The following is a 14,218-nucleotide window of genomic DNA, read 5'->3' as shown; positions in this document are numbered from 1 at the left end:
TACAAATCAAAGTAATTTTTACAACACTGTAACTAGTTTGTAGCAGGGATTGGCAGCATTTTGACTCTGCTGACTAACTGCACACAAGACCTAGGCAACCATGCTTGCGAGCTAGGAAAACGTCATGTTAAGCACTAAGGAAAAACATTGTTTCATGAGAGGAGTGATACCTGCTCGATCATGACCTTGCCCAACGCCTCCTGGTCTTCAGGCAAAGGAGGTTGTCTCGAGGGAAGTATAATGTGATGTTCAGTGGGGAAATTCAGTCTTGAAAAAAAATGTTATTGAATGAAAACATAGTGCTTATTCCAGTATGATTCTTGATTGTGTGTAGATTTTGGGTTTGTTCCTCTTTCTCTTGATCTCCTCCTAAGTCCTCTTCTTCTTCTTGTCCAGATGTGATGTCATGCTTTTCAGAAGCACAGCAGGGTTGGAGGTGTCATAGAATCATAGAATCATTCTGGTTGGAAGAGACCCTCCAGATCATCAAGTCCAACCACAACCTAACTGTGGCACTAAACCATACCCCCAAGAGCCTTTTAAACACCTCCAGGGATGGTGACTCCCCTACTTCCCTGGGCAGCCTGTTCCAGTGCTTCACAACCCTTTCCGTGACAAAATGTTTCCTAATATCAACTCTGAACCTTCCCTGGTGCAACTTGAGGCCATTTCCTCTCGTCTTGGGCTCTGTGACTCATTTGATGCCTAATAGCTCCATGATGCTGCCCTCCCAATGTGCTCCGGCATGTCAGGTGGCCCCGTGTTTACTTTTCCACACCAGGCCTTTTTTCTGCCCAAAGCCACCCCTTGACAGGGCTCGTTATTTAATGCACATTTGACACAGCAACTTCCACAGCAGAGGCCCAGCTTGGTAAGACTCTACTCATTGTCATGGTGGCGTTGCCTAAAAATAAGAGGTAACAAATCTGCTGAAGAGATAATAAAAATAAACATTGTCCTATCCATGAATAACAACAATCTTTGGATGATAACAAATATCTTTTTTGTTACGGTTCACCCCGTAACAATGGCATCCTGGTTCAGGAACGGCACTGCAACCACGCTCGGGTTGCTCGGTCCATCAGCTCGCAGACACCAATGTGGTGGACGGCAAATGGCGTTTATTGGTAGGTAATAAAGCAATATATACCTTGAGTTTTACAACGTCACATCCGCCTGCTTAGGTAACATACGAAACACTACACCTATCAGGGGAGGGGCCACTATCTTCCCGTACAGCTCGAGATCTTCCGAACGCAAGACCCTAACTACCTACATTTTTAAAAAGTACATTGTGATTAAATATTGTGAAGTGTGTAAAACACTGCTCTCCAGTGTCATATGGTACATTATATAATTCACAGCCTATATTTCATAAATTATCAGTTTATTGTGTTGACAGAGCTGCCAGAAGCCAATCTTACTCAAGACAGTAAAGTCTTTCCCTTTCTGCTCAATGTGTTTTAAATATTAGACAAGTTTAGGACACTTCAGGTGATACCATCTACCTACCCCTGAATCTTGTCAGAGTTCCTTGGCTGCAAAGCACTAAGTGACACTGTTTTGGGTCACTGTAAATAGAGAAATGAGACACCGAGGAGCAAATATGTCACTGATCACATTGGAAAAGAGATCATAATTTAAACCAGTGTCAGTCTGGAAATTATGATCTGATGGTAGACAGAATCCCTTAGGGAGAGGAAAACCTGTCCTACCAGGGATGCTGGATGGGGAGCTGAGCATAAAATTAATTTCAGAGGGTTATTTGAAATTAATTGTACTGCAGCTGAGCAGGAGTGGATGAACCCTCTGTCCAAGGTTGTCTGTATTCTTATGTCTCCATCAACATTTCCCAGGACAGAATAACGTGTCACTGGGCCTCTGCTTCACACTCACAGCTCCGCTCCTAGGGGTCCATCTGCATGGGTTGCTGTGGAGATTCAGTCCACTTTCTGGAAATATTGAGGGATTTGGGATGAAAACAAGGCAAAAATTCTGGCTCAAAAAAGTGTCTGAACTAATATATAATATATATATATGTATGTGCATATAAATTATATATAATGCATGTGTATTGTTCAATATCCCAATGGTATATAAACCAACAACAACAACCACAATAACACACAGACACTATGTATTCCTTTCCACCCAAAGATTTATGCTTTCAGAAGGTCTTATTTACAGGGAACCCCCCCAGCAGTGCAGGGTGGAATAAGTAAGGTCTGTCTGGAACAGATAATCGCTCAGCCATAGGCAATGGCTCTGGCGCCCTTCCAGCAAACATTTATGGGTGGGCAAAAGGGTCACTGCTTCAACATATGTGATAATCCCATCGCGGGGCTGGGGGGTGGGGGGGTGTCTCGTAATTCGGTTCACTGCTGCACTTTGCATGCATGCAATCACTCTGCAGAGGCAGCTCTCCTTTCTTTTGGGGTGTATTTTACATATTGGCAAAGGCAGCCAGGAAGAAGAAAAATGTTGCATTAAAATCAGAACGGACCCTTTACTGCTTAATTGCTTTCGTTTTTGTTTTTTTTTTTTTTAATTTATTTTATTTTTATATATTTTTTTAAGCCTAATTCACCTTAAAGAATCTCAAAAGCAACCACAAGGGAAAGGCTCTGTGAATTTTTGTAATGGAAAGCGGTAGCCTCTAGGGCCCAGAGGATATGCAGGGAGGCATTTTCTCTTGCTGGTGCAGCTGAGAGGGAGCGAGCAGCGAGACCTGGAAATGAAAGTAAAGAGATCAGGAGGCACATGGAGGGAGCTGCAGGGGCAGCCGATCCAGAAGCAGAATGCTGCCTTCTGTAATTAAATAGCACTTACTTATTATTATTACTACTTCTAGTAATAATACGTTAATAATATCTCTAGTAATACAATACCATTTATCAACGAAAGTTATACATAGTGTGGGGGGGAAAACCCAAGGAGAGGTGAGTCTTTTATTATTATTTTGGGGGGATTATTTTTGTCTTAAACCAATTCTGTATGTGTGTGTGTGTTTGTGTACGTAGAAAGGGGTGGACTTGAGAAACCAGAAAATCTGGATGTTGCTTCATTAGAAAGTAAAGGTTTCAGATAGTAACTGCATGGATGAAACGTTGTGTAATGGCAAATTTAAAAAAAAAAAAAAAAAGTGAAAAATAATATGGGTGAGATTTTGAAGCTAACCCCCTCTTCCGCCAAAAATGTGGGGTTTGCAAAAAATAATTGTCAGAGATCCTAATCCCACCCCCTGGAAAAAATGTGGTAGTAGTCTAAAAGTGGATAGCTAGGGGAAAAGCCCCTGGGTTTATATGAAAAAACTTAGTATTAATTAGGTTTGTGCCTGTTTGTGGTTTGTAGGTCTGAGAGCTGTGTTCGGGTCAGTATTTAGGTTCCAGTTTCCCCCTCTCGTTTGGTATAAACCCCGCGAAGCAGCAGAGAAACCCTTGTGGAACAGCTTTTCAGATGCACCTTCCGTAGGGGCTTGTAAAGTTTTTCAAATAAGAAGGTTGTGGGATTTATTTTTTTTCAAATTCTTTATATGCTTTAGACAGTTTCCGGGTGACATGGAAGGTTAGCTTTTTTTGTTTGTTTGTTTTATTTTAAAAAAAATCTTAAAGCCGCCCTGCAGCCTCCTGGATATGTGTGATTTTTATTTAAGTGGATTGGGGGTGGGGGAAGGAGGAAGAGTATGTTTTGGTTTGTTTTCTTTTTTTTCCCGGGGAAACCTGGATCTCTCCTGCCGCGGGAGACCCCTCCCAGCAGGGCCGGGGTGCCGGCGCCCGGCCGAGCCGGGATTGTGCAGGAGGCGCTGCCAGCCCCTCTCCGCCCCGGCCGGCCGAGGTGGCGCTTTTGTCCGCGGCGGCCGCTACGCAAGGCCGGGGATCGGCGGCCTAGTGATGGGGGTTGGGGAAAGGAGGCGAGCAGGGGCTCCTGCTCCAGCTGTATGGGAACTAACTCCAGGATTTAATTTTTGACTGGGCATGAAACCAAGAGCAAGTTGCCGATGGATAGGCAGCGTCATCCCACCACCCCCTCCTTGCTCCTCGGCTGCACTGCGGTGCCCCTTGGGCAGGGGCCGGCGTAGGAGGAGGGGTGGCCTGTAGTGCATGGGGTGTTGTGTGGGGGGCACAAGGCTGGAGGGAGTGGAAAATGGGGTGATGGTGGCTGGGGTGGTCTCTTGAGGCTTTGGCCACCACCTCCATCCCCCTCCCAGGGAAACTCATGGTCACAGCTTTTATTTTCAGCTGGGTTTGAGGGTGGTGTTGCCGCTTTGCTATGCATTCGCTTGTGGTTATCGCTGGGTGAAGCTGGTGGCACCCCGACAGCAGCTGCTGCAATGGTGCCACAGATCAGGAGTGAGACTAGCAGGATGCTGGGGTGTGGGAGAGTGGCCATGGAGATAGCTTGGGGTGGCTGGTGCATGGAGGGACAGGGTTGTCAAAGCCAGTGGGCACAGCATGGTGGTGAGGACTCTGCGAGCTATCGCCTGTGCCTGTGAGAATCGTTCAAACCCAGGGAGAGGGGCATGGCAGAGAGTGGCCACGGGAGCGAGCGGGAGCCTGTGTTTGTAGTGGGCTGTGTGACCTGTTCTCTGCTTGATGTGAGTCTGGTTCTGCTGCACCACTGAGGTGGCCAAACTGCAGCCAGTGAAATACTCCATGTTGCAGACAAGCTCACCCTGGAGCCTTTTGCCTGGAGGAGAGCTCACACAGCCTGGGGCTGAGCTCCTGTCTCAGCTCTACAACTTGCCACTTGTGTCTTGGTGCACTTATTTCTGCTGAAATGTTACAGTCAAATCTGGAAGTCAGTCAAGTGTGAACTCATTGCCATCCCAGAAATATAGTATGAAGAATTTTGCCCAAATGCAGCTCTGTCAGGGTTGAGAATAACACCTAGGTTCTTGATAAGGTAAATTCAAGTTTTCCCATTCATCTTGTAGTGTCTCATAGAACATATCTACTCAGTTTGTGATTGACTCACCCTGTTTACTGGCTTGTGCTTCCTTCTGAAGGCAAGAAAACCATCTTGCCTGTCTGCAGCATTTTATTTCTGTCTGGCAAATAGTTAGTAACTCATTGACAAACTATGAATAAAGTCCTCTTTAGAAGCTGGACCAGAAAGGATAAACATCTCTGGACTGAAAGGATAAAAGATTTGTAGTGGGGATATAAATACTCTGGATTCAAATCCCGCTGGTGATTTGAGTAGACAAGTCTGGACAGAAAGATTTGTTGGGGGGGATGGGACAACAACAAAGGACACTTAGGCACGCTGCTTCATTAATGTTTTCCACTGTGTTTCTGAAAATATTTAAAAGACTGAGAAAACAAAACATAAACAGGCTTGGTGCTTAAAATTAATAATGCATCAGCCGTGGAATGGTGTGCAGCAGAACTGAAGTGTTGCATGTATGGGTGGCTCACTGAGTGTTGGATTTGCCGACATGATGAGTGTGCAGCTTGGTTTGAGGGTCGAATTAGACGTGGTGAAGAGGCTGGAACTGTGAGGGGAGACAGAAGTGACTGAGTTTGCCAGGGTGGTGTCAGGGAAGGAGGAGGTATGAGAAAGAAATGGAGGAGTCCAAGTGGTGGCCTCCAGCAGTGGTGAGGCAGGGGAGAGGTCTGCCATGCGTGGAGGAGGGTGCTGGTGTGGAGTCAGATCAAAAGGAAAAAGTGATTCCTGAGAAACCTGAAGGAAGTTGGTAGGGCAGCAGCATGTGGTGTGTGTTTTGAGGGTATTGCCATGACGAGATGAGTCTCATGTGCAAAGTTGTGACGTAAGCCTGAAGGTGTGATGGAGTTTTAGCAGGGGAAGCTGGTCACCCGCTTGCAAGGAGAGAAGAATGTGCGGCAGTATCAGGGAGCAAGAGTCTGGAGGGGAGATCAGCCTGCAGTTTATGTCTAAAGAAGGCTATGGAGGGTCTTGGGTTGGAGAATGTTCACTGTGGAAGATGAGGGTAGGACTACAGAGAATAAATAATGTGCAGGGCACAGCGAGGTTTTTTTAGTGATGGTTTTGTAGCAAGGATCAAAACTCTGGCTCAGTATTGTGGGACTTGGAGAGATGCACTGGTTGGTCAGCCATCCACATGAAGTAAGGATGGAGATATGTTGGATGTGGTGGCAATGGATGGTGAGGAGAGGAAAAAACAGAAGGGGAGCTCCAGGATGCAAAAGGTTGAGTAACTCTAGGAAGGAGACATTCTGGAGCCTTCCCCCATAGTCCTGTGGCTCCACTCCAGCTTTTGGTCAGTAATGTTTGAGTGCCCTTCTCTGTGGGCAACCAACAGTAACCAGTTCTCATTGTAACATATGCCACATCCTGCTGTGTAGGATGTTACAGCAGTGGGGTCAGGGTAACCGTGAGAGCAGGTACTGATCTCTTCTTCACTCCTTGCAGTAGCGTTCTGAAAGCTGAGCTCAGAAGCAGAGGTTGAAATAAGCTGTGTGTATCCAAAGCTTTTCAAGGTGATGCTCTGTTTTGTGGATATACACAATTGTGAAGGGGCACCACAGCATTTTTGGAGTGCAGCCGTTGACTTTGTGACGACCAGCCAGTGTTCCAACTGCTCTCCCCACAGTTATGAATAATCTCCCCTTTCATCAGATCTGTGTGCTGCTACTTCACTTTCCCGAGTTTTGTTCTCTCCAGAATGGCTCATGTCATGGGCTGCTCCTCCAGGGATGACAAGCTTGGAGCTGAAGGTGATAACAGCCACCAGCAGTGCCCTTGCTACCTGGGGTACAGTCCCACTATATCTGAACAGTGCAGACAGAACAAGATGCTGATAGTAGGGGTCCATCAACAGTCACAGACAAGATGAGGTGGTGAATTGAGTCCAGGGTCCAGCAAGTCCAGCAGTAGGAGATGGTGGCAGAGACAGGAGTGGAGACAAGCTGCCTGCAGTGTAGGTCCAGGGTTTGTCCAGGAGATAGGACTGAGGACAGGTACACCTACAGTATAGCTCAGTGGTGCGATATGCCTGGACATGAGCTTAAATTGACCTCCTAGACCATGGGCAGAGGGTACGTGGGTGGGGGTCTGAGATGAGGCTGTTTGGGGCATTTAAAGCCTGTTAGTGCACTCAGGGCCCAGACAGTTTGAAATTCCTCCTTCCTCCCTGTCCTTCACCCATCAGCCTTTGTGAGGGTCCTCTGGACCTTTTAACTCCTCCCCACTAGTATATCTCTTGTCATTTCTCATGATGGCTCTTTCCCGCCTCTTGTCTCTGATGAACCTTGCAGTTCTCCCCTACGCACCTCTGGGGTTGCTCTATCCTCTTTTGTGGCTTTTTCTGTGTGGAAACAGTTCCTACCACTTCTCTTCACCTTGTCTCTTCTCTCTTCTTCTGTCTCTGTTGAATTTCATTCAAGGAGAAATATCAAATGAATTGCCTCTGTCTCTTTTTCTACCCCTCAAGCTGGTCTGCCTATAGCGTTAGTGAGCATATTAACCTCACGGTCTCCTTGCTGAATTTCCGTCTTTCTTCCTGATTGCTCATTATCCAGGCTATTTATAAATAATTCCAGGCCTTCTGTTAGTGTTGTACTCAAGTCTACCTGCTCTTCACCACCACTTCTGTTCAAAGCCTTTATAGGGATGCTGATCATCACTCACCTTGTCTGTTGGCTTTCATTTTCTTGCTGTGCTGCCCATCCCGTTCCAAATACAGCTGCTTAAAATCTTCTGCCTGCTGCTCAGACCAGATTGCTCTGAAATTTAATGTATGATACTTACAAACTGCAGTGTGTCACTTTAAAGCTCTTGCTTCCTTCTGCTACCGCTTCTTTCTGGTCTTTCTCTTGGTCCTGCCTTTCCCCCTTCCCCCAGCTCTCCTTTGTAAAGGGCAGGTATCAATTCTTCTGCATTTTGCATGATGCAGAGCACAATCAATAACGGCTTGCTGAATTGTCAGGATTGATTTTCACATACCTAAAAGGTCCCTTCACCCTGCTCCAGACTGAATGTGCCATAGACACTGTAAGATACCTTAGAATCACAGAATTACAGAATGTTAGGGATTGGAACGGACCTCAAAAGATCATCCAGTCCAATCCCCCTGCTGGAGCAGGAACACCCAGATGAGGTTACACAGGGATGTGTCCAGGTGGGTTTTGAATGTCTCCAGAGTAGGAGACTCCACAAACCCCCTGGGCAGCCTGTTCCAGTGCTGTGTTACCCTCACTGAGAAGTTTGTTCTCAAGTTTAAGTGGAACCTCTTGTGTTCCAGTTTGAACCCAGAATGATGGGGAAGGTAAAAGGGAGCTGTGTGATGATACTTTCCAAGCTGGCATAGTATAGAGTTAGATAAATTACTTCTGTTTTTCTCATAATCGCCTCAGAGGCCATCCCAGGCACAGCATCCTCAGCTCCAGCTGATCTCAGTGTTTCTGTGCTTGCTGCCTGTGTCCCCAGGTTACTGCCTGTGTCCCCCTCAGCATTCCTCAAATGCTGAGCATTGTCTGTGATCACAACCAGTTGATGGCAAGGCTGGGAAATTTCTGTTGCCAGCAACTCTATTTTGCCACAAAGTACCATCCCTTCCCCCTTGCTTTATTCTTTTCTTCTATGGCAGACCTGTGCACCTTGGGGAGAGATCAGGAAGGAGCCATTCCAAGATTTGCTTCCAAACCGCAGGGGATGATGCTTATGTACCTAGTGGTATGATTCCAGCCCATTTTAGTTAAGAAAAAGAACAGTATTCCAAAATGACTCCATCATAGTATTTTTTCAAATGCCTGTGCTTGGCGAGACCCTGACTGGATTGGGTCAAACCCAGACAAGTTACTGTGCCCACTTGTGTCCCTTAGTGGGGATAACTCTCTCCTGAGCCTTCTCAGGTGCTGCCCGCCCCAGTGTAAAACGCTCCAGGGTAGAGCCGTGTTCCCTCTCCAAAGGAGCATTCCCGAGTCTCTGCTGCTCTTGCCTGCTGATTTTCAGCACAAAATTCCCATTGCATCAATTCATTCCTGTCCTTTTATGTGGACCACAGCAAGCAATTCCATCTCCTTCCTTCACGTCTCTCTGATGTGCCTCCATACATCTTATGTAGATTACTTGCCTTTGTATGCTGTGCAGTAAACTAGTTTAAATCTGTCCCATATAAATAGTGGTCAGAATTCCTTATTACAGGAGGGTCCCAGTACAAATACCTGAAATGACTGTTAGTGCAGGGGAAATGTTGATTTTTACTTCTGGTTTTTTCCCCTTTCCTAGAAGGCAGTCATGGTAACAGTTGGTTCCCATTGCTTTATTTACTGGCAGCTGAAGTAGAGAGCTCAAATTGAAGTAATTCCTCTTTGCTCATGTATCCTGGCAGTGCCATGTGAGAAAAAGCAGATGCTTGGTAGTGAGCTGCTTGTTGTCCTATGTCTGTTGGGTGGATAAATTACGGACTTCGGTGTTCAGGGCATCTGGTCTGGAACATTTTGTTAGTAGTAAATTCAGGCACATGCAAAATACTATGCTGCTTAATTGCCAGCAAAACCTACAATGACTCATTTTGTGGTGTGGGTTTTTTTTAATATTTTTATTTCTTCCTCTACAGTGACTATAATGGAGAGACAGAAGAGAAAACAAGAAATAGAGAAAGGACTTCAGTTCATTCAGTAAGTGGACAACCTGATTGTTTCCTGTGGCTTTGGAGGTGGTTGTCTTCATATGGAGGACTGTAGGAGCCGAGTTCGTCCTGTTCACCACTTCAGGGATGCTACATGAGAGAGATATTGGTCCTGAGGGTTTTCACTGTGATTCTTCAGGGTGCTTCTTGTCCTGTCAGCTCTCTAAATTTGAAAATCTGTTATTTTAATTTCCTTGGGTTTTGCCCTCCACTGCAGTTCCAGGGTGATCTTTATAGTCAGCACAATGCTAATAGTACTTGGACCTTCTACTTCATCTTCAGTATGAATATCTCTGAGTGCTCTCTCAACAAGGTTATTCCACCCTTCTTAGGAAGGGAGATAGTATTTCTGTTTTGTAGGTAAGCAGCGTGAATTACTTGCCAGGTACCCCATATGGTGCTTATAGGAGAAAACAGATGACCTGGGTTCTTGTACAGTTGCCAACCGGTAGTTACCTCAGGTCACTCTTCTGTGAATATCGTGTGGCCTTATAGGGCTTGAAGTGGTTGCTTATGTGGTGGTTACAAGTCCAAGGACTTCCTTATAAAATACATTGTTGTTTTTTCCCTCCAATATTTGAGTTAGCAAAAGCCTCAGATTCAGGTCTAGGTTCCATGGTAAGGAAATAGCAAGTTCGTAATCAGATTGGTCTGGGTTTTTTTTAAGGTGTGCTTTGAGTCCTGCAGTTATTATGGCTGAAATCTGTGCATCTGCAATAGGAAAAAAAAGCGCCAAATCTTCCATGTTACATATTCATATCCTGTGGCATGACAATTATATTTTCACCATTGTCTGAGACTAAATGAGGCTGATAACCCAACTTCAGAGAGGCAATTGTAAGGTTTGTTTTGTTAATATATGTAAAAATCCATAAGATTTTTGGAAAGAATTTAGAAATATGGGGGTGTTATTCACGCTTCTGGAGTGTATCTTGAATTCTGAACCAGGGGCAATGCCATTTATTGGCTCAATTTAATGTGAAAGAGGTAGTCCCATTTTGTAAGGATTTTGAATGTTTCTTACAAAGCCATGGCATTTCCTGTACTTGATTTTAAGGAGTAGATGATGATTAGATCAGGTGAAATCTAAAAAAAGTTTATTCTGACATCATGTATACAATGTTGTATTTCAAAGGTGAGGATGGCCGTGAAAGGTGCTTAGGGTTTCTCTAGATCCTATTGTTTTCTCCTTGAAGAGAAAAATTAAATATATGTGGACCCAGCCTGGATGACTTGGATGGTCCAATTTGAAGAAAGGAACCTTTCTGCTGAATCTGGGTGCTGTTGTGGAGCGGGTGTTACCCACACAAGCACTGCTGGTTTTGTGGCACAGCCTGGCAGCCTTGTCTGAGACAGCTGGAGTTAAATGGCCTCCCAAACCTGCATCGTTTTCTCCCTTTTGTGGCATAGGCCTGAAGGCATGTGGCTGAGTTAATGCAGAGGAAAGCTGTGTTTATCATTGTATGACTTGAGTCACACAGAGGATTTGAGGTGGTCTTGGAGTGCCAGTCTGGTGCTTCTTGTTAGAGGCAGATGCACATAAAGTACACAGGTATTCTCCATGACAATCACAGAATCACAGAATGTTAGGGATTGAAAGGGACCTTGAAAGATCATCTAGTCCAATCCCCCCACCAGAGCAGGAACACTTAGATGAGGTTACACAGGAATGTGTCCAAGCGGGTTTTGAATGTCTCCAGAGAAGGAGACTCCACAACCTCCCTGGGCAACCTGTTCCAGTGCTTCGTCACCCTCACTGAGAAGTTGTTTCTTCTCGTATTTAAGTGAAACCTCTTGTGTTCCAGCTCGTACCCATTGCCCCTTGTCCTATCATTGGTTGTCACTGAGAAGAGCCTGGCTCCGTCCTTGTGACACTCACCCTTTACATATTTATAAGCATTAATGAGGTCACCCCTCAGTCTCCTACAAACTAAAGAGACCCAGCTCACTCAGCCTTTCCTCATAAGGGAGATGCTCCACTCCCTTCATCATCTTTGTTGCCCTGCGCTGGACTCTCTCCAGCAGTTCCCTGTCCTTCTCGAACTGAGGGGTCCAGAACTGGACACAATATTCCAAATGTGGTCTCACCAGGGCAGAGTAGAGGGGAAGGAGAACCTCTCTCGACCTACTAACTGCCCCCATTCTAATACACCCCAGGATGCCATTGGCCTTCCTGGCCACAAGGGCACAGTGCTGGCTCATGGTCATCCTGCTGTCCACCAAGACCCCCAGGTTGCTTTCCCCTACACTGCACTCTAACAGGTCATTCCCCAACTTATACTGAGCATAACGCTCCCTAGTTGTGTTCTCTTCACCCCAGCTGCCTTTGAAGTCATAAAATGTTCTGTAATTCACTGAGATCATCAACAGAGAACCAGAAGGTTGGTTACTTTATCAGACAAAAGCCAGTGTTTGCATGGATGCCTGTTTCATGAGCATTTTCTCTTCTTTCTTTTCAGGTCCACATTACCACTAAGCCAAGAAGATTATGAGGTAATTAATACATTTGTTTTCTGAAGCTGGGAACTCTTTGGTTAGCAAGAATTGTTATGTTGCATGGCCATTAGTTTACATGCCAGAAGGGGAGATCATAGGATGGTCTGTCACAATTTGTCTGTAACTTAAAGCTTTACGTTTCTGACAAGTACAGCTCTTGGTGAAAGGAGAAAACACTTGAGTGTTCAAGAAGGAAGGAGATTTTACTGGATTATTTTTCCATACCAGAAGATTGGTGCTTTACAGGAGGGTGGGAAGGGGGGGCAGGAAGAGGAAATTTGAGAAATCATGTGGAAGAGAATGGGAAATTGGGAAATCTTTCCTGTCTCTTGAGTATCCACTTTGGTCTATTTTCTCTCTCCTTGCTGCCCAGGCCTTTTTGCAGAAGCTAGTGAGAAACCTGTTTGCAGAGGGCAATGATTTGTTTCGAGAGAAGGATTTCAAGCTTTCGCTGGTGCAGTATGTAGAAGGGCTGAACGTGGCGGATTACGCAGCCTCCGATGAGGTGACCATCCCAAAGGAACTCCTGTGCAAGCTGCATGTCAACCGAGCTGCCTGCTACTTTGCCATGGTGAGCACATTCCCAAGTCATCCCCAGGGGCCAGGGAGGACTTCGCGGTTGCAGTGCTGTGCACTTGGAAAGTACACAATTGATCTTGTCCACTCCCTTCTCTGCCACTGGAGGAGACGATGACACACTGAAAACTCTTGACATCTCCCTACTGTTGCACAGTGTCTTGTGAGACCAGAGGAGGGATGTGAAGGAGAAGGGGCCAGGCCTAAGGTGCTGAGAATGCAGTTGTGGTCCATGTTGGTGAGGAGTTAGTACATTCTGGAGATCAGAAAGAGCCAGTGCCTTCCAGCACTGACTATTTCTCTGGATTACCATTTGAATATTGCTCTGGAGGTTCCTGCCTCCTCGAGTGAGGTACCGGAAGACAGTGAAAAGGCTCTAGGTCTTGATGGAACCTTTAGCACAGAAATGGAAGAAGATTCTGAAATACTAAGGCTCTAAAAGGCTGCGTGCTTCCATTTTCCTAAGGAATCTAACAGCTTTCCTTTATGGCACAACCCCAGATCTGGTCCATCCTGCTCGTAATGAGGCTGAGTCCCATGAAAAAAATTAGCAAGCAGTCACATTGTTAAAGCTGGTCAAGGTAGAGGGGGAGACAAGATAAGGTTAAAGATAAATAGCCTTAATTCTGTCCTTCAATGACTTTGAAGTGTTTCAAGTTTTGTGAGACTTAAAAATGTTCTATTACTGTAGGTTTTGTGTGTTTGTACGCTGGTCTGTGTACAAGGTAAGAGATGTATTTCCAATTGCCTTTTATATTCCTGTTTTCTGCTGAGAGATAAAATGTCTGCTGTGCCTCAGCTGACTTGCGGTGGTCTCTTCCATGCAGGGGTTGTATGAGAAAGCACTGGAAGACAGCGAGAAGGCTTTAAGTCTTGACAAAGAGAACATCCGAGCACTTTTCCGGAAAGCCCGCTCCTTAAATGAACTTGGAAGACACAAAGAAGCATACGAGTGCAATAGCCGATGCTTGCTCTCCCTCCCACATGTAAGTTTTTTATTTCTGTGGCTCACCACCTTCCTCCTCCCTAACATGCTTAGCATGAGGTTGGAGGATAATGGAAGAAGCAGCTTGGCTGTTCCTGGGAATGTGCTTACGCACAGAAATTCTGTCTCTCTGACTCAAAGATGTTTGACCTCCCATGTTTCTTCAGTCCAAGTCACCCTCTACAGATAGTGCCAGCTAGTGACACTGGTTAGGGACAGCAGGTTTGGTGGCCTATTTGTGAGGAGCAAAACCCCACCCTGACAAAATGTGAACTAAGGCCATGAGATTATTTTACTTAGCTGTTTTTATGTGTCTAATGGGAGTGACTAGGAGCATGGGACAAGTGGGAGCTGGAGCAATGGAAGGAAAACATGTATACTTTTCCTGGTTTAGGTAAAAATGTCCCACCTTTTACTTACAGTTGCTAAGGCAAGCTGACAAAGGTTTTCATTTCTTGAGGGACATGCGAAGGTATCTTTGACATCACATGTCAGTTATTTTCATGTTCACAGGTGTGTAAATATTTGCATTCAGAAGACAATATCTG

General features: G+C 45.5%; 1 protein-coding gene across 9 annotated transcripts in view; it reads left to right on the top strand.

Annotated features, from left to right (window-relative positions):
* The first annotated feature begins 2,412 nt into the window (after positions 1-2,412).
* ZC3H7B (zinc finger CCCH-type containing 7B) overlaps positions 2,413-14,218 on the top strand; it is a 46,289-nt gene continuing 34,483 nt past the window's right edge. For 6 of the 9 annotated variants that reach the window (XM_065836045.2, XM_065836019.2, XM_065836044.2 and 3 more), the window contains exons 1-5: positions 2,413-2,939; positions 9,542-9,602; positions 12,073-12,106; positions 12,483-12,680; positions 13,513-13,671. In XM_065836045.2, coding sequence (XP_065692117.1) covers positions 9,550-9,602; positions 12,073-12,106; positions 12,483-12,680; positions 13,513-13,671 — 444 coding nt within the window. In that variant the 5' untranslated portion in view covers positions 2,413-2,939; positions 9,542-9,549. Of the gene's footprint in view, positions 2,940-3,471; positions 3,500-9,541; positions 9,603-12,072; positions 12,107-12,482; positions 12,681-13,512; positions 13,672-14,218 lie in introns of those variants that run through there. The other 3 variants (XM_065836037.2, XM_065836012.2, XM_065836003.2) reach the window with 2 other exon arrangements.

This window comes from Patagioenas fasciata, chromosome 1 (assembly GCF_037038585.1).
Source record: "Patagioenas fasciata isolate bPatFas1 chromosome 1, bPatFas1.hap1, whole genome shotgun sequence".
NCBI classification, from domain to species: Eukaryota; Metazoa; Chordata; class Aves; order Columbiformes; family Columbidae; genus Patagioenas; species Patagioenas fasciata.
Note: the sequence above shows the minus strand (reverse complement) of the source record. Positions and strands in the feature narration are given on the sequence as shown.